A 23,045-nucleotide genomic window follows, 5' to 3' on the forward strand; every position below is an offset into this window, starting at 1 on the left:
CACGAGATGCGCAGGAGCCGCCATTCGCAAAGATGAGGAGATGCATGTGCCGACCCCCTGAGCCCCTCAGCTCGGCAGGGGCCGCCGCTGCCCGGCCGGACCGTGCCCCGCGCTGTCCGCAGGGCTGGCTGCAGGGCTGACCGCAGCGCTGTCCGTAGGGCTGTCCCCGGGGCTGACCGCAGCGCTGTTCGTAGGGTTATCCCCGGGGCTGACCACAGCACTGTCCCCGCGCTGTCCCCGGGACTGACCGCAGCGCTGTCCCCGCGCTGTCCGCGGGGCTGTCCGCAGGGCTGGGTGCAGGGCTGACCATAGGGCTGTCGGCGGGGCTGTCCGTAGGGCTGTCCCCGCGCTGTCCGCAGGGCTGGGTGCAGGGCTGACCATGGGGCTGACCATGGGGCTATCCCCGGCTCTGTCCGCTCCGCAGGGGCGGGGCAGGCCCGCACCTGGCCGGGGGTGGGTGGGGCGCTGGGCGGGGGTCCCGTCCCGCCCCCGGGGCCGCTGTGGAAGAGGCGGGCGGTGCCGGCAGCCGCAGTGGAGCGGTGCTGCTGCGGCGAGCGCTCAGTGTGAGTGCGGGGCTGGCTCTCCGCACTCAGCCCCGGCTGTCGGGGCTGTTTCTCGGGGCGGGGGTGGCCGGGGGTCGGGCTCGGAAGGGTGACAGCGCTTCTCCGCAGCCCCGTCCCGTGCCTGGCGGTGTGCGCTGCCCTTGGCTCCCCAGCGGGGCTGTGCCGCCTCTGCCTGGCCGCCTCCTCCCCGTCTGAGCTCCCTTCCCTCCCTACCTCGCTGCCTGTGAAGGGGTTCTGGGGCTGCTCTGTTACCCTGTGTTTGTTTTGAGGGGCCCTGGGAGGCGCCTCTGGGTGGTGCGAGGAGCGGGATTGTGTCCCAGAGCGGTTCTGCCATGGGCTACCCACCGTGGGGTCCTGCCTTTGGCCGGGGGATGGCTCGGTGCACTTCTCCTATACATGCGTGTTAATTTTGAGTATCTATAGGTATCAAAACAAGTGTCTCAGGACTTTTGAGCTTTCAGGTAAGAGCCCCAAGGATGGACTTATAAGCTTTTGGGGCAGGACCTGGATTTCTGTGTTCCTAGGCAGTACCCTGGGGGTCTCAGACTGTGACTGTTGCCTTCACACAGAATTTTATACTCAGCTGAAACCAGGCAGAGACTGAGCATCAATTTACCTGCTCTAGGAAGAGTAGTCAACAAGCTGAGAAACTGGGAATGGGTGGCTAAAACTCTGTCTCTGCCTTGTTAGAGATGGAGTTGTTTGCAGGGAGTGGCGTGGACTGCAGTTCTGCTCCCTGGGCATCCGTACAAACCCCCACTCCTTGGGTCTGCTGTGGCTGGAGGGAGCCTATGAGGAGTTAAAATGGAAGTCTCTGGTGCAGAAGAGGTGTTTACCTTCTGAGAAATTAAACTCCATTTTATTTCTCTTGTGGTTTGAGTGTTTTAAGGAGCAAATCTCTGTATGTGTGTGGTGTGTCCCTCTCATCCTTATGGAGTGTGCAAGGGCTGTGAGGTGCAGATCACCCCAGCTCAACTTTTGCACCAAAATTTTTATATCCTGGAAAGCTTTGGGATTGCAGCTTCCTTGAGGCACTCCTGTTCCTAATGCTGCTGGTGGGAAGGGAAGGGCATTGCTTTCACTTGTGCTGCTGCAGTGGGGCCAGCCCCAATGTGGGTCTGTAGTTGCTGCAGATCATCTGAAGCCTATGGCCTACAGCCTCAGGTCTGTCTCCTGCAGCTGAGCTCTGCGGGTGACCATGAATGCCAGTGGCCCTGGCTATCCCTTAGCCTCTCTCTATGTGGGAGACCTGCACCCAGATGTGACTGAAGCCATGCTGTATGAGAAGTTCTCCCCTGCTGGGCCCATCATGTCCATCCGAGTGTGTCGGGATGTGGCCACCCGCCGGTCACTGGGCTATGCCTACATCAACTTCCAGCAGCCTGTGGATGGTATGTGCCCTGTAACACAGCTCTGAGGAGCTGCCTCACAGTGGGGATTTGGGTGTGCAAGTGATGGAAGGGAGCAGTTGTCTGGCTGCATGGCTGCTGGGGCTTGGTTCTAACTAATCCCAATGTGCTCTCTGCTGATGACCCATCCTGCTTGTCTCAGCTTAGGGTATGGGAAAGGGTGCAGATGCTGGGCTCTGGTGAGGGGTTGAAGGTGTCTTGCAAGAGTTGCCTCCCTCCTTCTTCTCCATCGGAGAAGGGCACCAAAACCCCTTCTGCTCTTCAGTACCCTGCTGCCCACTGACTCACAGTACAAAGCAAGGCCACTCTCCTGGCAGGCATTGCCATGACGCAGTACTGTAATTGGAAGGTGTTTCATGCTGAAGTGAGGCTGTAGTGATGGGAAGGTGTTGATTTAGTTGCCCTAGAGACCAAGATCCTTACTGGGTAAATTAGCTGGGCATCTGCCAGACTGGAGCTTGTAGTGAAATGGTTGATCCTTGGGAGCCAGACATGCTTTGGAGAGAAAAAAAGTAATTAGAGTGGTGTCGCTGGAGGGGTGGGGAGGCAGATCTGCCTGTCCTATTTAGGTTAACAAGCCCCTGTCCCTGACTCCTGTGCCCATCTCAGCTGCTGCAGGATGTGAGAGAGATCTGTCTCTGTTACTCCCCTCTCCTCCCCCTTCTTTGCCAGCTGAGCGAGCCCTGGACACCATGAACTTCGAGGTGATCAAAGGCCGACCCATCCGCATCATGTGGTCTCAACGGGACCCTGGGCTCAGGAAATCAGGAGTTGGAAACATTTTCATCAAGAACCTGGATGACTCCATTGATAACAAAGCCTTGTATGACACATTCTCTACCTTTGGAAACATCCTGTCATGCAAGGTAGGTGTGCCCAGGGCCCTGCAGGAGAGGACTTGCTGCAGAGCTGCCCTCACTCTTGGAAGCATGCTCCAGCCAGCTGGAATTCACTTTCTCATTTCACTTCCCACAACATCTCCTTTAAATTCCCAGCTGCTTTGAAGCCAAAAGGCCTTGCTATGTTTCCCTTCAGAATGGGAAATCCTGTTCCAGCTCAGTGCATGTGGGTCTTGGGGAGACACAAGTTCCTGGGTATCATATAAAGCAGAATGGCTCTGGTCCTGGGATTGCCCACCTCCCTGACCTTCTGCTAACACCCCAACAGAGCTCAGATACAGTGGGAGCAGGATGTCAGAGAGGGAAAATGCCCCTGGAACACGGGGATGAGTTTTCCTATGATGTACTCATGTACAAACATGGAGGAAAAACAGTGAAACAGTGTCTGTCTCTTTCCTTTGCCCCTTGCACTGTTTTTAGGTGGTTTGTGATGAAAACGGATCCCGTGGCTATGGCTTTGTCCACTTTGAGACACACGAGGCAGCAACTCGGGCCATTGAGACCATGAATGGGATGTTGCTCAATGACAGGAAGGTGTAAGTGCCAGAGAGAGGAGTCTGGGCTCTGTGCTTGGCTCTGCTCCTCCCTTGCCTTGGTCCAATGTGAGCAGTAAAAGCATGCCCTGCTCAGGCATCCCCTTCCTGCTGCTCTGTGCTCTTCCCTTTTCCATCTCTGCTGGGCATGACAGCTCTGCTCTCTCTGGGGCAGTGAGTCACTTGTGGTGGGTGCTGGTGGAAGTGTGATAGTGGTTTGGAGATATTCCCAGATGGTGGGGAAGGAGTCCAGTCCCAGGCTGGGTTTTATTGCTGAGGCAGTGTAATGAGTGCCCACAAAGTGGGGTTGGTCCTTGATCTTGGCTGTTGCCATCAGATAGTCTGGGCAGGAAGAGGTTTTGTTGTTGTTCTTCTCTGCTTGCATTGCATGACCTCACTCTCTACATCCCACAAGGCAAGGGCTGCCCAGAGTGTTTGAGAATGCTTTGGAGAAAGAGAGAGCTGAGTATCCTTTGGGGTCTTTTGTGGTGGTGGCATCCTCTGAAGTCTTTTGATGTCTGCTGAGTGACACATCCCTATTGTGGCAGTGACAAGGGGGAGTTTGGGTGTATGTACACAAGAGTAGGATATGCTGAAGTTGCTGTATGTGAAACACATGGTGAGTTTGTGGGTGAGCAAAGCATGGCCTGAGGTGATGGAATCTCTCTCTTGGCCTGTACTGAGACAGGTGTGCCTGAGCCCATCTTCCTTCTGCAGGGGACATGCAGGGTTTGAAGCCATTCCTTTCTTCCCACAGGTTTGTTGGACACTTCAAATCCCGCAAAGAGCGCGAGGCAGAGGTTGGAGCTAGGGCAATAGAATTCACCAATGTCTACATCAAAAACTTTGGGGATGACATGGATGATGACAGACTGAGGGAAATATTCTCCAAGTTTGGTGAGTGCAGTTGTTGAAATATCCTTGTGTCTGATAAACCGGAGTTGGGGCAACTGAAAAGGAAGCTGGAGGAGTGCTTGGCTGAAATAGCAAGCCTCTTTTCTTGGTGAGATGTGACTTGTTTAAAGATCTACCACATAAAAGGACTGCAGTCACTTCATTTGTCAGGATGTTATATGTGCTTTCCTGCTGTGACAGAGGATTACTTGTACTTGGTGCTGTCTTGAAAAAAGTATGTTTTCTTTCTTGGAAAGTTTTTTTTAAATTGTCTTGTTACCAGCATGCTGTCTGGTTACAGGAGCCCTGAGAATAAGAATTGTTGAGTCTAAATTTAAAGAAAAGAGGCTTTTCAGTTTAGTCCACTACTGGAGGATACCTCTTGTGATGGGTTTTAGTGTTGTGCCAACCCATGGGCCATACTGTCAGTGTAATTTGTGATTATCCTTCATACAAACCCAATCTATGTGTTCATGTGTAAAGGAGATGAGATCTTCCAGCTAAAGGAACTCACTGCACTGGCTGGAGAGGCTGAAGAGCCCAGGACTGAGAGCAGCAGCCTGGGTTGGAGGGATCACTCTCACCAAACCTCAGAGCCTGCTGTCCCTGCCTCGTGGGGATCCCTTGTCTGTCCTCCTGCTGGGCTCCTCCATGCTGCCATGGCTGTCCAGTGTCCTCGCTGGGCTGGTCTCTCATGGTGGCTCCCAGCACAGACTGTCCTTCCCTTGCCTCCTGCAGGGAAGACGCTGAGTGTCAAGGTCATGACAGACAGCAGTGGCCGCTCCAAGGGCTTCGGGTTCGTCAACTTCGAGAAGCACGAAGAAGCCCAGAAGGCAAGAGGCTCCTCACTGCCCATCTGCCCCCTGAGATTCACCTGGTGATGTTCCCACCTCTCCTCAGGGAGCCTCACCAGCTTTGTGCTTGTCTGGGAGCTGGTGCTGGGTACCTGGATGGGCAGGACCTGGCAGGGGGGAGCAGGTCTCTGCTTTGGGTGGTGGGTGAAGAGCAGAGCTGGCCATGGGCTTCGTGCTGAGCTGAGAGCCCTGCCCTCCCCGGCAGGCCGTGGCTGACATGAACGGGAAGGAGCTCAATGGGCGAGTGCTGTACGTGGGCCGGGCCCAGAAGCGGCTGGAGCGCCAGAGCGAGCTCAAGAGGAAATTTGAGCAGATGAAGCAAGAGCGGGTCAACAGGTACCAGGTAAGGGGGGGGGAGCAGGGTGCTCCATCCTGCAGGTCTGCAACAGGGACAGTTTCAGCCTGGGGACAGCACAGAGCTCTCTAGATCGGCATGGTGGGTGCCTCCTGCAATTAGGGGTACAGTCACTGCCTGGGAATGTCCTGGGGCACAATATCAGGAGAGAGATTTAAACCCAGGATGATGTTGGGAAGTGAACAAACGGGTCTGCTCATTTCCAGAATTATTGGTCTGGAAATGAGACAGCTTCATGAGGTTCATCAGGTTCACAGCGATGGTGTGGGTGTCCTCTTCACGTGGGGTGTTTGTACTTGGAGTGGAGTTTATGCACAATCCTGGCCCCTCTCCGTGTCACTGCTCCTGCAGGGCATGGCTCTGTGGGATGTCCCACCCTTCGGTCGACCTGCTGGTGAAATGTGCATCCAGTGTGACAAACTGCTGTAAACTTTGTGATCCCAAGCTGCTTTCTTTTCACCCGTGTGCAGGGGGTCAACCTGTACGTGAAGAATTTAGATGATGGGATAGACGACGAGAGGCTGAGGAAGGAGTTCTCTCCCTATGGCACCATCACCAGTGCCAAGGTGAGGGACTGGGGCTGCCACTGGAGCTCCTGGGGTCAGTAAAGGGTGCACTCAGCCCTTGGAGATGCATAGGGATTATCATCCTGTGGAATTACACTGCCCTGCTGACAGGTTGTATCTCAAGCCAGGTATAAGGGACATGCCACTTCACCTCACACTGTCCTGAGGAGAAAATACTTTGTAGTTTTACCCCAACCCTGGTGAGGTGCCAGGTATGGGACCTTAAAGCTACAACATTCTGAATATTGCCCAGCTGCTCTGTGGCACTGATACAAATGAAAATGACCCACGAGCCACCTCTCTTGGGACAGTGGGGTGACACCATGGTGTTTGGCCTTTTGGAATACCATGGATGTGTCACTCTTTTCACTGGAACTGGTATAAGGATTCTCTGGAAGGCAACATGTAGGGGGTGGTCTGGCTTTAAGGTCAGCTACCTGTAACCTACCAGGGACAGATGCTGCCTGGCCATTGTCAGGGCACAGTGTCCCACTGATCCCCACCCCTTGCTGGCTCCTGCAGTGTTTAGCACCAGAGAATTTCTGGCCCCTGTGTCCTGTGAGGCTGAGGCACAGATTCCCCCCAGATGATCACAGGCTCTCAATCTCAGGCTGGCCCAGACTCTCCCATCTTAATTTCCCAAACCTACAGCCTGAGCAAATCCTGTCCTTTGCAGAGAAACCTGTTTGTGAGAGGTGCAGTCCCATCCATCCCACCCTGAAATGGCTGAAATGGGGGCTGAAATGGGGTGCCTGTGGCTGGATTCCCCCCACACATCCCCTGTGCTGTATTTTGTGGATGTTGCAGTGATCTGTGGACTTAGCTGTTCTTGTTCTCATCCTATTTTAGGTGATGACAGAGGGTGGCCGCAGCAAAGGGTTTGGGTTTGTATGTTTTTCCTCCCCAGAAGAGGCTACCAAGGCTGTGACAGAAATGAATGGGAGGATTGTCAGCACAAAGCCTCTCTACGTGGCGCTGGCTCAGAGGAAAGAGGAGAGGAAAGCAATCCTCACCAACCAGTACATGCAGAGATTGGCCACCATGAGGGCCCTGCCTGGCCCTCTCCTGGGCTCTTTCCAGACTCCCCCAGGGTACTTCCTACCCCCCATGCCTCAGGTGAGTCCTGCTTCCCAGTGGCAGCCTTGCACAGGGACCCAAGTCTGCCCTGGAGCAGAACTTGGGCTGTGCAGGTCTGGGCACACCCTGTGGAACCGGTGGGATCTGCCTGGGCTTCCATGTGAGCAGCAGGGTGGGGTGCAGGTGCTCCAGGAAATGGGCTGGGGATTTTATAGTTGTTCTGCTCCTTAGAGGAAAGAAGCAAGGAGGAGTCTGGTGGGAGGGTGTGAGCATGCAGAGCCAGAGAGAAGGGTTACAGAGGTGCAGAGGCTTCTGAGGAGGAGATAAGTAGAGCTGCTGGAGGACATGCTGACAGCAGGGCTGGAGGTTGGTCTTTAGAGTGCTCTGGCACCATGCTCTCATGGTTTTGGCTTGTCTGTGTGCAGCAGCCACCGAGAGGCTCTGGGTTAGTTCTGGCTCAGCTCCCCAGTCATGTAGGATAATGTGTTCTTCTTCCCCAGCCACAAACCAGAGCTGCCTTCTATGGCCCCAGCCCTGTTGTCCCAGTGCGCCCTGCCACTCGTTGGAGTGCGCAGCCCTCCCGGCCTCCCTGTGAGTCTGCCTGTCTCTCCCTGGGGCTCTGGGCACCAGCTGGGCTCAGTCAGGGTCTGAGGGTCTTTAAAAGCAGCACCAAGTGTGTAACCACGGGGGTTTTTCCTGGAAAATGTGCAGGGTCGTGGTGATGGGCACTAGGAGGTGAGATGCTGGCAGTGACACCAGATGTGAGGTGCTCCTGAACTGTCCCCAGCCACAGTCACTCCCCCCACGTCTCCTTCCGTGCCTCTGCTACCAAGCAGCTCCATTGTGTGTGTTCTCTCTGTACAGCAGTGTATCCTGAAGCCACCCCCATCCTGAGGGCTGCCGTGCCACCCCGGCGCCTGCTGTCCAACATCAGCACCATGAGACAAGCTTCCACACAGGTGCCCCGAGTGCCCCCCCAGGCCCAGAGAGTGGGTGAGTGGGGGAAGGACCCCCACGACATCCAGCTGGGACATCGCCGTGGTGGCAAGGGTGCTTACTGTGAGCTCGGGTCTCCTTGAGAATGGTGTGGTTTGTGGGATTGCTCGTGGAGGAGGCTGGTGGTGTGGTGGAGTTGGAACGGTGTCTGGAGGAATTAAGTATTTAACTTTTGGGGAAGGTTGGGATCTTCCAGGTAATGGGACCGGTCTCTGATATGTAGGTTGGTCTTGGTGGCTACACCTTGAATATGATCCTTAAAGCAGATGGTGATGCAGGCACAGCACCTGGGCTTAGTGCTCAGGTTAAGGCAGGGAGTGGGAAGGGAGCTCTGGGACATAGGAATGGGATCTTACAGGCTCTGCATGAACTGCTGCCAATGCCAAGCCTCACTTTAGAGGGGTTTGGAGCTGAGAACCAGTCCTTGCTGGCATCCCCAGTGCCTGGCTCTGCTGAGGCTGGCCCTGGGGTGTCCCCTCCACACATGACCATCTGTGGCTGCCTACAGCCTTCCCATCTCATGAGATTGTGCCCAAAGTTCATTGGCATTGATTGTCTAACTGCTGAAGTGAGCAGTGGGACCAGGAGGGCTGTCTGTGGCTTGTCCCCTCTCCTTTTGCCATTGTGCTCTCATTTCTCTGCCTTCACCTCCCTTCAGGATGAGCTGGGAGACAAGGGTCTTGCAGCCCACCCTCCTCAGTGCTGTTCCCATTCTCTGGCTGCTGATGTAGATGGGTTTCTAGAGGAGACATGATGAGGTGTGGCTGCCTTTGCCAGCTCTCCTGCCCTCTGCACAGCATCAGACCACCCCACACCAAGGGTGGCAGTGCCCTGCCCATCCTGGGGAAGCTGCCTTTGACCCGGGGGCTGCTTTGAGCCCATGAAGAACTTTGCAGGCCCTCCATACAAGCATTCTGTCCTTGTGGCTTCTTCAGCCTCCTTGGCATAGGCATGCATTTAAGGACTCCTCCTCAGAAATGTTCTTGTCCCCGTTGCAGCCAACATCGGGACACAGACAATCAGCACCCGGGTGCCCTCATCTGCCCTGCCACGGGGTGCCCAGCAGTACAAGTACTCCTCATCTGCCAGGAACATGCAGCCCATGGGGCACATGCCACCTGTGGTGGCCCCACAGGTAAGTGCTCTGCAGCCACCAAGATGTGACGTTGCTGGTGCTGCTCTGGGATAATGTGACTGCTGACCCCTGGGATCCCCCTGGCTCTCTGAGTGGTGCTGTGGGGACCTTTCCCAGGGGCTCCTGGGGGGCTGTGGATCCAGTAGCCACACAGCTCTAATGCCTGACTGCAGCTTTTCTGGAAGCTGGTGCTTGAGTACAAGCAGGCAATGCTAGCATCTTGGAAGGCTGAAATACCCCATTGTGGTTGGTATCAAGCACCGTTCCTGCAAGCCAGGTAACTCTCATCCCTTCCCGCCTTTAATTGCTATTCTTCCCTGTTTTTCCTCCAGATGGGAGAACCTGCTGTGCATGTCCAGGGGCAGGAGCCACTGACAGCATCCTTGCTTGCAGCAGCTCCTCCTCAGGAGCAGAAGCAAATGATTGGTGGGTGCCACGGCTGCTCTGCAGGAGCTGGAGCAGGTCCAGCTGCAGGGCCCTGGAGGAATGTGGGCTGGCATGCACCAGGGCAAACTTAACTGCTGGGAGAAGCTGTAAGGCTTTGTGGGGTTGCTCTGGTATTATGCTGCTTTAAGAAAATAATAATAAATTCAGTCTGTGTTGGAACTGGATGGGAGCAATAAAACCACTCCCTGTCTGTGTGAGCTGCCTGGCAGGGAGAGAGTGTCTGGTGAAGCTTTGCAGAGAGGCAGAGCTCCATCCACCCTGCCTGTGCTGCCAGGCCATGCCAAGGCATTTGCAATTCCCCTGAGCTCTGAACCATCCTGTACTGCTGCTCCTGATGAATAGTTTGGTGGCCATAGGGGTTAAGGTCAGCTGTGCCACACAACCCTTGGGTTTCAGGTGTTCCATGTGGAGCAGGCAGTGCCCTGGTGTGGGACAGCATTGCTTGGCCTGGCCAAAGCACAGCAGGTCACAGATGAGCTCTTTCCTCCCTGGGAGGAAATTGCTCCTGCAGAAACTGGCACTTTCACCTGTGCAGGGGTGGGCAGATGGGCACAGCTCCACTGCCCTGTGCCCACTGTAGGTGCCTGCTGCTGACTGCACCCAGCAGCTTCCTGTTGCTGGGAGGTGCTGGAGTAGCTTTGCTTGTGAGCAGTGTTTTTTCCACCACCATCACCACCGTTGTATCCCATTTCAGTTGAGAGGTCAAGAGGGCTTACAGTGGGTTTGAAAATGCTGGAGGGCTTGCATAATGCTCATGTGCTTGGTGGTGTTTGGAGCAGGTGAGCGCCTCTACCCTCTGATCCATGTGATGCATCCCTCACTGGCTGGCAAGATCACAGGGATGCTGCTGGAGATCGACAACTCCGAGCTGCTGCTGCTCCTGGAGTCCCCAGACTCCCTGCGCTCCAAGGTAGGAGGGACTCGGTCCCAAACCATCCCTTTCCAAAGGGCTGAGTACCTGCTGCTGCACGGAGAGGTGAGCACAGCCCAGGACGTCCATCACTGTAGGGAGGGCGAGTAGCTGCTGTTTTATTTTCAAGTGAAAAAGGAGCCCAGGTTGATGTCACCACACCCAGTGCCTGAATGTCTGCCTGCCTTCAGCAAAAGGAGCTGGAAGCAGCTCCCTGAAAGCACAGGCTGAGGGTGGTTTAGAGGTTATTGGGAAGCAAGAGGGGAAAAGCAGGGTGGTATCTCTACATGGAAACAGCCAAGAGGATGCTCTTTCCTCAGAGTAGAAACCAGACAAACTGCTGCCTCTCTGCAGTATCTTCAGTTACCTTCTTAATTCTGGTGAATATTTAGCTTTGGTTCCCATCAAAGTAGCTGGAGTGAATTGACTGCATATTTTTGTTGCTCCTTGGAGGCAGCAGCTGCTTTTAACCTTCCACTGGGTTTTTTTTGAGGAGCCTGGGCTTTGCTGGGTGGTGTCAGGTAGCTTCACCTGTGAAATCTGACTTCTGTCTAGTAAGTTCTGACTTGATAATAAAGGAGAGATGCCCCAGAATTTACCTTGGTAAGAGACAGAAAAGGTCTTTGGGCTGAACAGTCCCCTGCAGAAGCAGCAGGCTGGGATTTTGTAATTATTCAAGTCCTTTACCTTTTGAAAGTGGGTCTGTGTGGAGGCCACATTGGGAGCTGAAATCTTGACTTCCTGGTGCAGTGCAGTTTTACACGAGAGCAACTCAACTTCTCCCCCTTGTGCTCTGTTGTCAGATCGAGGAAGCGGTCACTGTTCTCCAGGCACACCAGAGCACCGAGACACCCCACAAGGGCAGTGCTGGGGCGTTCCTGCAGTGACTCCAGGTGGGTGCTGGGACCGTGGTGTGCTCAAAGTCTCTGCTTTCTGACTCTGAAACTGGGGATTGGGCTTCTCATCCAGGCCAAGTGAGGTTTAATGAGCAATATCAGTGTCTTTGAGTGTAATATTCCATTCCTTAAATTGCATCCTCCATTTTCTGGACTCGGTTGTACTGTAAAGACCTGTGTGGGCTCTTTCTGTGCTGATGAGGGCAATGACTCTGCTACCAGAAAGGGAATATAGGAAAGGTCCTTGCTTTTCTCTAGGTCTAGTGGAGACCAGCCCAGTCTTTTATGGGAATTTCCAGTGGGTTTTTTTTGCAGAACATTGACAGTAGATACCCTATAAAATATCTTTTGTGTGCTTGATCAGGAGATCTGGCCCTGCTGCTGAGGCTGGGATAGACACACTAACAGAGCAATTCAGACTGTAGGTACCCCTTTGAAGATAGTTCAGATATTTTCTTGACTTATATCAAAGTTGTGTTAATCCAAGTTTAGGTGAATTTCATCTTTTCCGGATAAAACACTTTCTTTAGCAGTTGAAAATTACATATGTGGGTTCTCTGTTTCTTGCAGACTGTAAGACTGAGAGTAAGCCCTGGGAACGTTGCTGTTGAAGAACAGCAGCAGGAACTTCACCGTGCTCTTGGAATCACGCCTGTACAGTGACCCTGGCTTGTCTTCAAATGCCCCATCCTATTGTTAGTGTGTATTGTAACCCCTGGAGAATTGCTTCCTCCTGCACCTGTAAAAATCCTCACATTAAATCTCTTCTCACCACTGAAAGCACCTTGTGAAATGTAGTGTGGAACCCAGCCCGGGTCAGTTGCCCAGGAAATGATGAGTGCTGATGTATCATCATTTTAGTAAATTTATTGGGTTCTGTAGTTTTATTTGTTCATGTAGCAGACACTAATAAAGAACTGATACTTCCACCCTTGCAAATGAGTTAGTTCCCAAAGACAGCCAATACTTTGCTTCTTGCAGGTGGAAGGATGGAGTCAGGCTGCAGTAATTAGTGAATAGTAATTTGTGGTGCTGTTGGGGTTTCAGTCTGGAGAGCTAACAGAAGGGACATACAGGATTACACTAACAAATTGCCAACCAACAGGCTCCTCTAACACTTTGATTCCCTAGGAGGATGGATTTAAGCAAAACAGGATGGATTGCTGCTGTTCTCCTTCTGTAATGAACCTCATATACCTGCAGTTATGGCCTCGAGTGTCTCCTGGTCACCAGAGGGTCTGTCTATGTGTCTGTGGTGCACAACATCAGCTTTCTAAGGTACTGTGGAGTAGCTGTAAATCAAAAGCTGTGTTTCCAAAGTTTCTCTGACCAGAGATCCCAAGGAGTCACTGAAGAGCCTGCAAGCATTCACAGCTACATTGTGTCCCACAGGGACACTTCCTGCTAGCAGGAGCTGGGACATGTCATTGCTGCCTTGTGCTCCCTGTGTTGCTGTCATCACCCTGCCCTTCATCCTCTGCTCTCCCCAGTTAGGAAAGGAATTTCAGTCCCTAGACTCCTCGGTACTTGAGGCTGGTGATGCACTGACCTCACTTGACTGCTTCCTCGAGCTGGCAGGAGCACACCTCCACCAGCACCACCCACCTTCTTTCTGTGCAGCTTGTGCTGGTTTTGCTGTCTCAATCTTCCTTCTGTGCTGTATCATACTCACTTCAGCTCCCTGCTGAGTCACCCCTCCTACCTCTTGTTTTCCTTCCAGCATTTTAATAGAACCACTTACACATTTGCTCCTGCATGGTGTCTGCTATGTTCCACTGGGCTTTTCATCACTCCTTTTTCTCACCTTCATTTCACCACTTCTTCCTCTGACCTCCTTAAATATTTATTTTCCTCTTAGTGGATGCCTCAGCCTGAACTGTTCATTGTTTAGATATTATCTCCTCAGTGAGATGCTTATAGAGGACTTCATTTAATATACAGGACCCTAATTTATTATTTGTCTCAAAATGCCACAGCCTGGAAGATTTTCTGCTTTGTCTCCAGAGGAAAAACATGTATTTGCATGAGTGTAATGCATGTAACGAGAGCTGGAATGGAGGTGCACAGCTATCTTCATTTTGCTGTTGTTTAGCTTGGCTGCAGACTTTTTTCAGGTATAACAGGGAAGTTCAGGTACGCCTGTGACAGATGTGCCAGATGGCTGCACTGGGTGAGTCCTCTTTAAAGTCAGAGGGAATGTGAAGTGGGGCCCAGGAACATGGGGATATCAGAATTGCCTCTGAAAGGATGTGAACAAGGACAGGAAGTTTTAAAATTATGATCAGCAAAGGTGAAGCTGGTAATTGGATACTTGAAATTATTCAGAGTAGCTCCCTGGCTGCAGTCCTTGGTGAAGCCTGAGGCTTTAGGGAGTTGAGGCAGCAATGCAAATGTGTCTGGAGGCTCCAGTCTGGAAGAGCTGCTGTTTCTGAATGGGGCACATGAAGGCGTGTCCCTGTGACAAACCCTCTCCTTTGCCCACCTGGGAAGTGTCCTGCACAGACAGCAGCACCTCTGAGCTTGCAGTAGTGTCTCACTGCTGTGCAAGACCTTTGTGCACCTGGTGCTCTTGCTGGGGAAATCTTTGGTATCAGGCACAAAACTGCTGTTTTCAGGGGAAGGAGATGGCGACTGCTGCTGCTTAGGGGTGCTGTCATGAGCTGCTGTTGAACAGTGCAGGTATTTGTCATTCAGGTGACAGAAGGGCTGCCAAAAGGATCGCTCTAAATCAAGTGAAGCCAGTCCCACTCCTGGATTTTGTGACCTTTCTGTGCTTATCTGTGTACTGTTGTGTGCTTCCCCGCTGAAATCCATCACGCCTGCTAAGGGCTTGGGCAAGGGCTGGCTATGGGATCAATGGAGCTGCCATGCTTAGAAGCAGGAATGGAGTGAATGGAGCAATTTGTGCCCCTCAGGGAGGACTTGTTCCAAGCCCTGGCCCATTACAACTGATGGAGTACAGCCCTGGGACCTACAAAAAGCTGTTTAATGTCAGGCTAAGGTGAGAAGTTTTTGTCTTCAATGGCATTAGAGGGATTGCTCTCTAAATTCAATTCAGCAAGGTACCTGAAATACTGCTGGGAGAGGCAAGGTGGGAAACAAACATTTTTGAACCCTGACCAAGGGCAAGCTTCTGCCTCCTGGTCTGTATTATGAGTTGGATCAGGTCTAGCATTGCCCAGACTCTAACAGGCTGAGCAAGGGCTGGAAATCCTGATGCAGTGCTGGGCTCTCCTTGGCATGCCTTTCCCAGCCTCGTGTCCCTGGAGCTGTAGGCTTTCTGGTTCTCTGAACTCTAATGGCCACTCTGAGCTGTCACTGACAGAGCAAGGCACCTTGCAGTGCTTGAAGTCCTCTGACAAACAGAGGGGACAATATGAGTGGTTAAACAAGTGCTTCCCCCCTCTATTCCATCCATCACAAAAAATACAGTCCTAGAGTGAAAATAACATGGCTTTAATGAGAACAGGTTTTAACAGCTCACAAAGTAACTCCAAGTATCTCTTTATCTACCACTTAAAATCAGTGCCATCAATACCAGATGAGGAGAAATTCAAACATGCATTGAAGTAGGAAGCCAGACCTCAGCTGGGGTGTTACTGTGTATTTTCCTCCCTGTAACACCCCACAGCAACTGCTCCAAAAGGCACAGAGGAGCTAAAGTGGTTTTAAAAAAAAGACAAAAAAACATTGCCAAATTCCCAAGCACTCAGAATCTGAAAGAATAGTGCACAGTGTAACAAGACAGGCTTAACTTGCTGCTGCTTTCTTAAATGTGCAGAATAATTAAAGCTGCTACTGTAAACATCTGCCCAGCCACACTAAGCAGCAGAACCCAGCTGAGGGCCAGCAGGCATCAAGGGCGAGAGGGAACAGCCTTGGCCCTGTGCAAGTGACTGTGCCCCTGTCAAAAGAGGGGTATGTGGTGCTCTGGCAACTACAGCAGTTCTTGCAGTGCCTTTCTTTCAGTCATAGCAGCACAAATGCAGCAAAAATGTCACCTGAATAAGGACTAAACCCCCTCTGTAGCTCTTCAGACAGGAACAGCCACTTCCTGTGCATCTTAGCCAACATGTAAAGAGTCCCTGAGGCCAATAGTTAGAGGCAAGTTGACTTCAACCTGAAAAATTAACCTAAATGCCTCTTGGGGAGGGGCATTAAAACTATGCATGATCATAGAGCCAACTTAATAGTTTGATATAGATTATGTCTTAACAATCATTGTGCTGGTACAGAACCTCTTAGATCTCAGCAGCACTGGAAGAGAGATTTCAACACCAATCCTGCATTGACTGGTCCCTGTATCAACAGCAGAAGGGAGAAAGCTTTCCTTGTTGCTTGGTTACTCTAGGCTCTGTTCAGCTCTTGCAGTAATCTCAGTGCAGCTGTGTTCTTTGGTTCAGTTTTCAACAAGCTCTTGATGTCGGCAATACTTGATTTGTAATCCTAGAGAAGGAGTATTTTTTAAAGGTTAGTGCATTAAAAAGGCAGTCTAAGGCAGAACTACTGCCCAGCAACAGAGGCAAAGACAGTACAATTAGGCCTGTGCCTCTCTCTCTGTAACTGCTCAAGCACTGGCATTGATGTAGCTGTTCTAAAACGTGCTCAAACTAAGGCTGAGAAGGTAATTTCATCACTCAAGTGGGTTTTGACTCCAACACCAATGCAATATGTTGTTGCCCTGGAGTTTTTTGCCTTCTGATGTTGACATATTCTTGTTACACTTTCTCATACTCTTTCTGGTAAACAGAATTGTTTTGCATTCCTCTTTGGAGGAAGCGAGCATTGGAGGCCCGATGATGAGGCCTGTAGAGTCAGAAGTCTCTTCATCACTGTCCAATCCGTGCTCATTGTTAGATTTCCATCAATAGTCATATCATGTAAATAAATAGGTCTTTTTCCTGCTCGACCAGGAGTCAGGTGTGTGAGTCTCTCTCTCTCTTTCTGTGTGTGTCACAACAATCACAATCTCTACTCTAGTAGTAACTCCAGAATTCCTCATGAGACAAAAAAGATAAAGCTCAACACAACACTGGTCTCTGTGGCGACCAGGGACAGGATCTTTGGGGGAGGTTTAGGATGGGTATTAGGAAAAGGTTCTTCACCCAGAGGGTGGCTGGGCAGGGGAACAGGCTCCCCAGGGACATGGTCACAGCACCAAGCCTGACAGAGCCAAGAAGTGTTCAAAGAACCCTCTCAGGCCCAGGGTGTCATTGCTGGGTGCTGTACAGGATGAGGAGCTGGACGTGAGGATGACTGCAGGCTCTTTCCAACTCAGCACAGTCTGTGATACTGTGAAAAGCTGTTGCCTTCAGCATCTCTAGAAACAGGACCTGATACTGACAAACTCAAGATTCAAACAGCAAAGTGTGATGTCTGACTCTTAGTTCTTAAAGGTCTGATGGAAGATGTTGTCTAGCACAGAAACAAGCCCTAAAGGGTATCTCTGGCTCTGATCATGCATCAACAGCCATCTAGTCCTAGCCTAAAGCCCTTCAGAAACTCCTCACTTACCTTCAGTTCTTTAAGTGCTTGAGCACGCCTGTAGAGTGCCTTAACATTCTTAGGATCTAACTTCAGAGCTTCAGTGCAGTCCTGTGCTGCTTCTTTGTATTGCTTCAGGGTCAGGTAACAGAGAGCTCTGCAACACACAGAGAGCTGTCAGTGCAGCACAAAGCAGGACTCCAAAACCATCCTCATGTGCTATGTCATCTTATCTCTTAAGCTCGAGTTTGTTTCATTTACAGGGAGGAAAAATAGAGAATGCTTTTTCAAAGAAATAAAAAGGAAGATGTTTAGAGTAACCTGCTCTAAAGCTAAAGAACCTGCACTTGCACTTTGAGGGTGCAGGTTCCTGCCTCTGCCAGTGCAGCATATGCTCTGCTTGCTGCAATTGCCTTAGAAGTAATTTGAGTGTTTAAGAACAGCAGTCTGCAGTTCCTGGTTTCTAGGAGAGCAGATACCACTCAACATACCCTAGTCCTGTCAGACAAAGCAGTCAAGGGAGAAAGCCCTTGGCAGCCCAGAGGGGAGTGTCTCCAAGGACTGTCTGATCAAAGAATGTTATACTACAGAGGAGGCTGCGATTGGGGTGAACCTGAGGGAATGGTTTTGTTTTACTCATTAGTTCAGGAGCAAACATTAAACAGCTCTACCAGGAAGTACCATGGCAGCTTTTATACAGGGCCAGGAAGTAGCTGGACAAAGAGCTGAAGAGTACCTGTTGGTGTAAGTTGCACATTCCTTGTTGAGCTTTAAACTCTCACTGTACTTCTCAACTGCTTTCTTATGGTTTCCTTTCTTTACAAATTCATTTCCTTCTTCCTTAAGCATTCTAGCTCTCTCCATGCCAGCAGCAGTCTCATCTAGAAATGGTGTAAAAGGATACAGAACTCTATAAAACCAACAAGAATATCACAGCCTCACAGAAAACAAATATCCCCATACCAGAGGCAAGACACAGAGACATCAAAGGAACCAGAATCAACTGAAAAGGCTGCAGTAGAGCCAGGCCTGGCTTTTTCCAGGCCTCAGCCCCGGCTGCAGACACACCAAGCAGGTGTGGCAGCTGTCTTGTTCATCACCCTTGGGAGCCACAGGGCTCTTAGTCCAGCCCAAGGGCACGTTCCCACCTCGTTCTCCCTGTGGTGCAGTTGCAGGAGTGTTTGCCCCAGGGGCCTGGGCAGAAGGAATGCTCCACCTCGTCTGGGCAGAAATAGGCACTGTGGGGATTGGTGGGAGCTTCTGACGCCAGTTCACACCATCCTTCTCCAGCAGGGCTTTAGTCATCCTGCAGGAGACAGCTCCCAGTCACCTGGCTGCTGGCTGGATGGGCCACGCAGTAGCCAGCAGGGTCACTTTTAACCTGGCTTGTGTATTAAGAACAGCATCTCTCTAATTTTTTCTAATTTCTTTACATGCATCTCATCTAGGTTCAGTCTACAGACAGGACATTTGCAAACAGATTATCTTCACACCAGCGGGGCTAAAAATACAACAGTCATGGGCTGGGGCTGTGATTGCTCAGGTGAGCAAGGGACATGCATTTCACTCTGGCAAGCCATGAAGCAAAGCAGAGAGAACCGGAAAAGGACTATAGCAGCCTATATACATAAGGAGGCTTAAAGGATAGGGTATTGAACTTTAGCTCATTATTTTCTTTAAACTAGACGCTGAGCAAACCAAAAACAGTCCCACAGCAATCATTCCCAGACCTGGACCAGCACCTTGCAAGGAGCTCTAGGTACGAGCAGGCACAGGGAGCAATGCCAGGCTTTGCTTCACTCGTGTGCCTGGGGCCCAGCTTGGTGCTGCCCCAGCAGGAATGAGCAGGGTTCGAGCAGCATCACCCAGCTGCCGCATTCCCGAGCCGAGGGCACCGGGCGCCGTTCCTTACCTGTTGACCCCATCGTGTGCCGCCTGCACGGAGCAATCCACCTGCAGCGCCGTCTTGTAGTCCACATAGGCCAGCGAGTACCGCTCCAGAGCCTCGTACGCCGCTGCCCGCCGCAGGAGGGGCTTGATGCCGAACGGGACCAGCTCGAGGGCGCTGCGGCGAGGGCAGAGAGCGACCGTGAAGCCAAAGCGCTCCGGGGCTGCTCCGCCCGCCCCAGCCCAGCCGGGGGGACGCGGCTGAGCGCTCCCTTCGGCTGTCCCCGGCCCCGGCCAGCTCACCTGGTGCAGTCGGCCACGCACAGGCTGCAGGCACCGTCCTTGAGGTAGCAGGCGGCGCGGTTAGCCAGCAGCACGCTGCGCTCCTCGGCGCTGGCATCCCCTGCGCGGGACACACGCGGGACAAGCCGCGGTTCAGCCGGGATTCAGAGGGGTTACCCCCGCCCCGCTGCCCGCCCCGGGCCGTGCCTTACCTGCGGCTTCCAGCTGCGCCAGCGCCCGGGAGTAGAGCTCTGCGGCCGGGCCGTACTGCCCGCGGCGGAACTCCTCGTTGCCGGCCCGGCGCAGCGCACCGGGGCACGCGGCCATCGCGCCGCTGCCGCCGCGCCCGGGAAGCCGCGCCCCTCCCGGCCGAGCGGGGCGGGCGCTCCCCGCTGGCATCCGGCGGCGGGCGGAAGCGGCGGCGGAGCGGTGCCATGGAGCAGTGAGGGATAGACGGAGCCGGCTCGCTGACAGACCGCCATGGAGACGGTGCAGCTGCGGAACCCGCGCCGGTAAGCGCGGGGTGTGTCCTTGCCGGGACCGGGGATGCTCCGGCCCGTGTCACCCGCCTTGTTGTCGGAGCGGGGCCGCGGGCGCGCCGAGCTCCGGCCCCATCGGTTCTCCGGAGCCGCGGGGCCGCGGGCAGCAGTGCCGTGGCACCGGGCAGCGCCTGCGGGTCCCTGCGGGGACAGCACCGCGCTCAGGTGGGGGAAACGGCGTGACCTGGAGCACCGGGGAGAAGGCGCTGCTGCGGGAGCTCCCGCCGGGTACCGCGGCGTACGAGGTGTGCTGGCCCGTGCCAGTGCGGTGACAAAACCCCGGGCACTTGTTCTCCCGTCGCGTCTCTCCCTGCGTGAGTTTTGTGCGGGTCTGTGCCCCCGTGCAATGTCCGGGTGCGGTGCCCAGCCCTGGCTCTGCCGCCTTCCCGCTGTGCCCGGACACACGGAACACATCGGGAACATCGGGCACACCGGGAACATCGGGCGCACCGGGAACACTGAGTACACCGGGCACACCGAACAGCCCGGGCACACTGAGCCCGGACCCTCGAGTCCCCTGTCTGGGGCTGCCAGGCCGGGCCGGGGCTGGGAGCTGGAGCTCAGCTGGAATGGAGTGTCCCTGTCAGAATCCTATCAGTGGTTCACAGCTGGGGCCCAGGGAACGCTTGGGCAGCGAACAAAGGAAGCTGCTGGCGCTGGTCCCCAGTGGCATTGGCCCGTTTGGTTAAACAGTGATGTATAGTCTTTTAAAACACAAAACAAAAGCTTGATTATATTCTATAATTACTTATGCCACCGTTTACGGGGCAGGTGATTAAGATTAGATCTCAATAACAGCAGAGGTGAGGTTGGGTTTGTGTTGCTGTTACATGTGTGTGGTATAAATATAAACATCCAGGAGAAGGGCAGAGTGTGTCAGACAGCAGCGAGTGCGCTCCATGGGTCAGGACAATGCCAAGTAATTGGGATCCTACTCTAGAGCAGAAATTAGGCTGTTCACTGCAAGCGCAGTAGTTGACTGGTTGCTGTGTTTGAGTATATGAAAAGCCTTTTTCTTTTTTTCCTTTTATGTCAGTAGAATTTAGGCCTTTAACAAGAAAGGTTTGCCTCTTGCGTCACCACTTTTTGGGCTCCTGGGAAATGGTGGCTTATGTCTTTTCTGGTGTATGTATTACTTGTTTTTCCCCTTTTCCCACAACTTCTTCCCTCTCCATTTTCACAGGGACAAGTAAATTCTGTTTAATGCTTATCTGAGCGGGGAGGCCAGCAGCTACTTTCAGTATTTCACCACTTCCTGAGTCTGCTTCTATATAATGTTTCCTCTGCTTCAGGAAGCCATTGTATGTGCTCCATGCGTGAGCTGCTCCTCCCGTGTGGTTTTTGTACATAAGCATAATAACCAGGGATCAATGGGTGGTTTTTCACTCTGTTTCTGAAGAAACTGGGGGAAAATATTATATATTTAGTATAAAAATTAGTATTCCTGTGGCTGGAGTCCTGGTCTTTAGCAGTAGTTGTAAGTGCTTTCAAGAGTAATTTGCAGTTGCGGGCAACCACGTGTGTTTTACTTTAAACACCAGTCAGTGCTGAAAACTCTGAGACTCTTAAGTTTCTGTGCCTAAAAAACTTGTAGGAACTGGTTTAGGGAGCTTGGAGGGGGTTTTGTTGGCTGGTTTTTGTCTATTGTTGTTGCAGATTTTTTTTGGTTCATGTGAAAATGAAAGAGCACTTGTTTGTGGGCTGTTGGATACTCTTGCCACTGACAATAAAATACTGTTTTCCGACTTTTTTGTTATGTAGTCCCTAGCCGTTTCAAGAGGTTTTGTGAACAGCTCTCCAGTATAGACTCAAACAAATACGATTGATCTTGTTGCTTTGTGTACAGGATCTGCCTAAAAGCTGTACTGGGAGAAAGGGGGGCCATGTGAAGAATCACAGCACATGGCAGATTTTTATTCCTAGAAATTATTTCAGCTGACTCTTATTAGCAATCCCTTTAATAGGGATGGCATTAATATCCTGAGAGTCAGATTCAGTTTCCTTTATCCTGGTAGCGTTTTCCTAGTATATGTCCAGGCCTATGAAGTTAAGATCTGAAGTTTTGATGTTAGAAATGTACAGGTGAGAGCAGTATTGCCTCTTGCTTCCCAAGAAATGTATTCTACACATTCTCTAAGCATCAGGGAAGATAATGTTCCCTTTTTTTATGGCCTTGGTAGGTATCCTTCCATTCCAGATACTGAAATTTAGCAGATATGTTCAGTGGCTTCAAGACTCTGCCACACTGAGATGTGACCACCAGCATATAGATTCTGAAACTGATTTCTGCCAAGAGGAGCCGTAGATTTGTGTGCCTGCTCACATTTTATTCTTTGTAATTCCCAGTCCTTTTTTCTGTTGGTTGCTAATAATATTCAGTCTCCTCATAAGGTGAAATAAACTTACTTCATAATCAATTTACTTCATGCCAAACCTTTTGTATGTTTAAGTGGTGCTATTTATTCTTCTGTTTCAGCAGAGCCCAAACTACTATAACATTAAATGTAATAATTTCTCTCTTCTTAACTATACAGGCAGCTGAAGAAGTTAGATGAAGACAGTTTAACCAAACAACCTGAAGAAGTATTTGATGTCCTGGAGAAGCTTGGAGAAGGGTATGTATTGTGTTCCAGTGGGCCAAATCTACATTTTTCTAGGAATACATCTGAGTAGAGGCGTGTTCAGTGGACTCTGATGTTTCACTTTGTTTCTGAAAAGTAGCTACTGATAAAGTGACAGTGTTTGATTAATAACAGAATAAAGAATTTGTTTCCCAAGAGTGCAGTATCTTAATCCCAATAGCAGGTTATGAGTCAGCAGTAGGGAGTTTAAAAGTTCTTGAAAAATTCCAGCCTGGAGTTGGTAGAGCTCTGTGGGAACTAGAGAGATTTTGTAGTTCATCCCTGGTACCTCTTGTGGAAGATCTGCCTGGTGGAAGTGAACTTCATTGGCACTGTGCCTTTGGTGAGGCAGAGCAGCATGGGAACACTCCAGGAGTGACACGTTCACTGCCTTAAGCAGTTTGTTTGAAAAGACTGAGTTGTAAATCTGCCTGGCTGCTGTAAGTAAAGAAGCTGGAAATAAGAATGATAGTATCTGACAGGAGCAAGCAAACCTCTCGGACCAGAGTTATAGTTCTTACTGATGTTCAGCTTGTACTCTATGCTGGAAAAAGAGAATTTTAGTTGTTAAATTTGTGCAAAAGGCCATTCCAGAGCTATGGTCAGTGTATTGATGGTGTTCTCTTTCCTCGCTTATTTATTTGTATTGCAGTGTTTAGAAGTTAGTGGGCTGATTATTTACATTAAAATGCAAAATA

The 23,045-nt window shown here is 51.6% G+C and overlaps 3 protein-coding genes across 4 annotated transcripts in view; 2 read left to right on the forward strand and 1 right to left on the reverse strand.

Annotated features, from left to right (window-relative positions):
• The first annotated feature begins 1,036 nt into the window (after window positions 1-1,036).
• On the forward strand, window positions 1,037-12,314 carry PABPC1L (poly(A) binding protein cytoplasmic 1 like). The gene is given in 15 exon segments (XM_088175072.1): window positions 1,037-1,954; window positions 2,645-2,838; window positions 3,292-3,407; window positions 4,162-4,301; window positions 5,037-5,198; window positions 5,356-5,495; window positions 5,978-6,073; window positions 6,923-7,189; window positions 7,651-7,741; window positions 8,018-8,209; window positions 9,145-9,281; window positions 9,614-9,707; window positions 10,508-10,638; window positions 11,442-11,531; window positions 12,105-12,314. Coding segments are annotated over 14 exon segments (2,037 nt in total). The 5' UTR covers window positions 1,037-1,761; the 3' UTR covers window positions 11,526-11,531; window positions 12,105-12,314.
• Window positions 12,315-14,969: 2,655 nt separating this feature from the next.
• On the reverse strand, window positions 14,970-19,529 carry TOMM34 (translocase of outer mitochondrial membrane 34). Its single transcript, XM_014884004.2, has 7 exons — window positions 19,400-19,529; window positions 19,209-19,308; window positions 18,931-19,083; window positions 18,167-18,324; window positions 17,755-17,899; window positions 17,049-17,175; window positions 14,970-15,980 (listed from the first exon to the last, which is right to left on the reverse strand). Exons 1-7 carry the CDS (start codon window positions 19,512-19,514, stop codon window positions 15,882-15,884), a joined length of 897 nt encoding a protein of 298 aa, XP_014739490.2. The 5' UTR covers window positions 19,515-19,529; the 3' UTR covers window positions 14,970-15,881.
• Window positions 19,530-19,594: 65 nt separating this feature from the next.
• STK4 (serine/threonine kinase 4) overlaps window positions 19,595-23,045 on the forward strand; it is a 46,497-nt gene continuing 43,046 nt past the window's right edge. For both annotated transcript variants that reach the window (XM_088175036.1, XM_014884020.2), the window contains exons 1-2: window positions 19,595-19,699; window positions 22,261-22,341. In XM_088175036.1, the coding sequence (XP_088031162.1) occupies window positions 19,668-19,699; window positions 22,261-22,341 (113 nt within the window). In that variant the 5' untranslated portion in view covers window positions 19,595-19,667. The remainder of the gene's footprint in view (window positions 19,700-22,260; window positions 22,342-23,045) is intronic.

The sequence above is a fragment of the Sturnus vulgaris genome, chromosome 17 (genome assembly GCF_052056855.1).
Source record: "Sturnus vulgaris isolate bStuVul1 chromosome 17, bStuVul1.hap1, whole genome shotgun sequence".
In the NCBI taxonomy this organism is placed as follows: Eukaryota; Metazoa; Chordata; class Aves; order Passeriformes; family Sturnidae; genus Sturnus; species Sturnus vulgaris.

Coding starts and splice junctions, on each gene's coding strand:
- TOMM34 (XM_014884004.2), bottom strand. CDS start 19,514: ATGGCCGCGTGCCCCGGTGCGCTGCGCCGGGCCGGCAACGAGGAGTTC. Junction 19,309..19,399: donor GGCGCAGCTGGAAGCCGCAG/GTAAGGCACGGC, acceptor TGTCCCGCGCAG/GGGATGCCAGCGCCGAGGAG. Junction 15,981..17,048: donor AAGCACTTAAAGAACTGAAG/GTAAGTGAGGAG, acceptor CTCCTTCTCTAG/GATTACAAATCAAGTATTGC.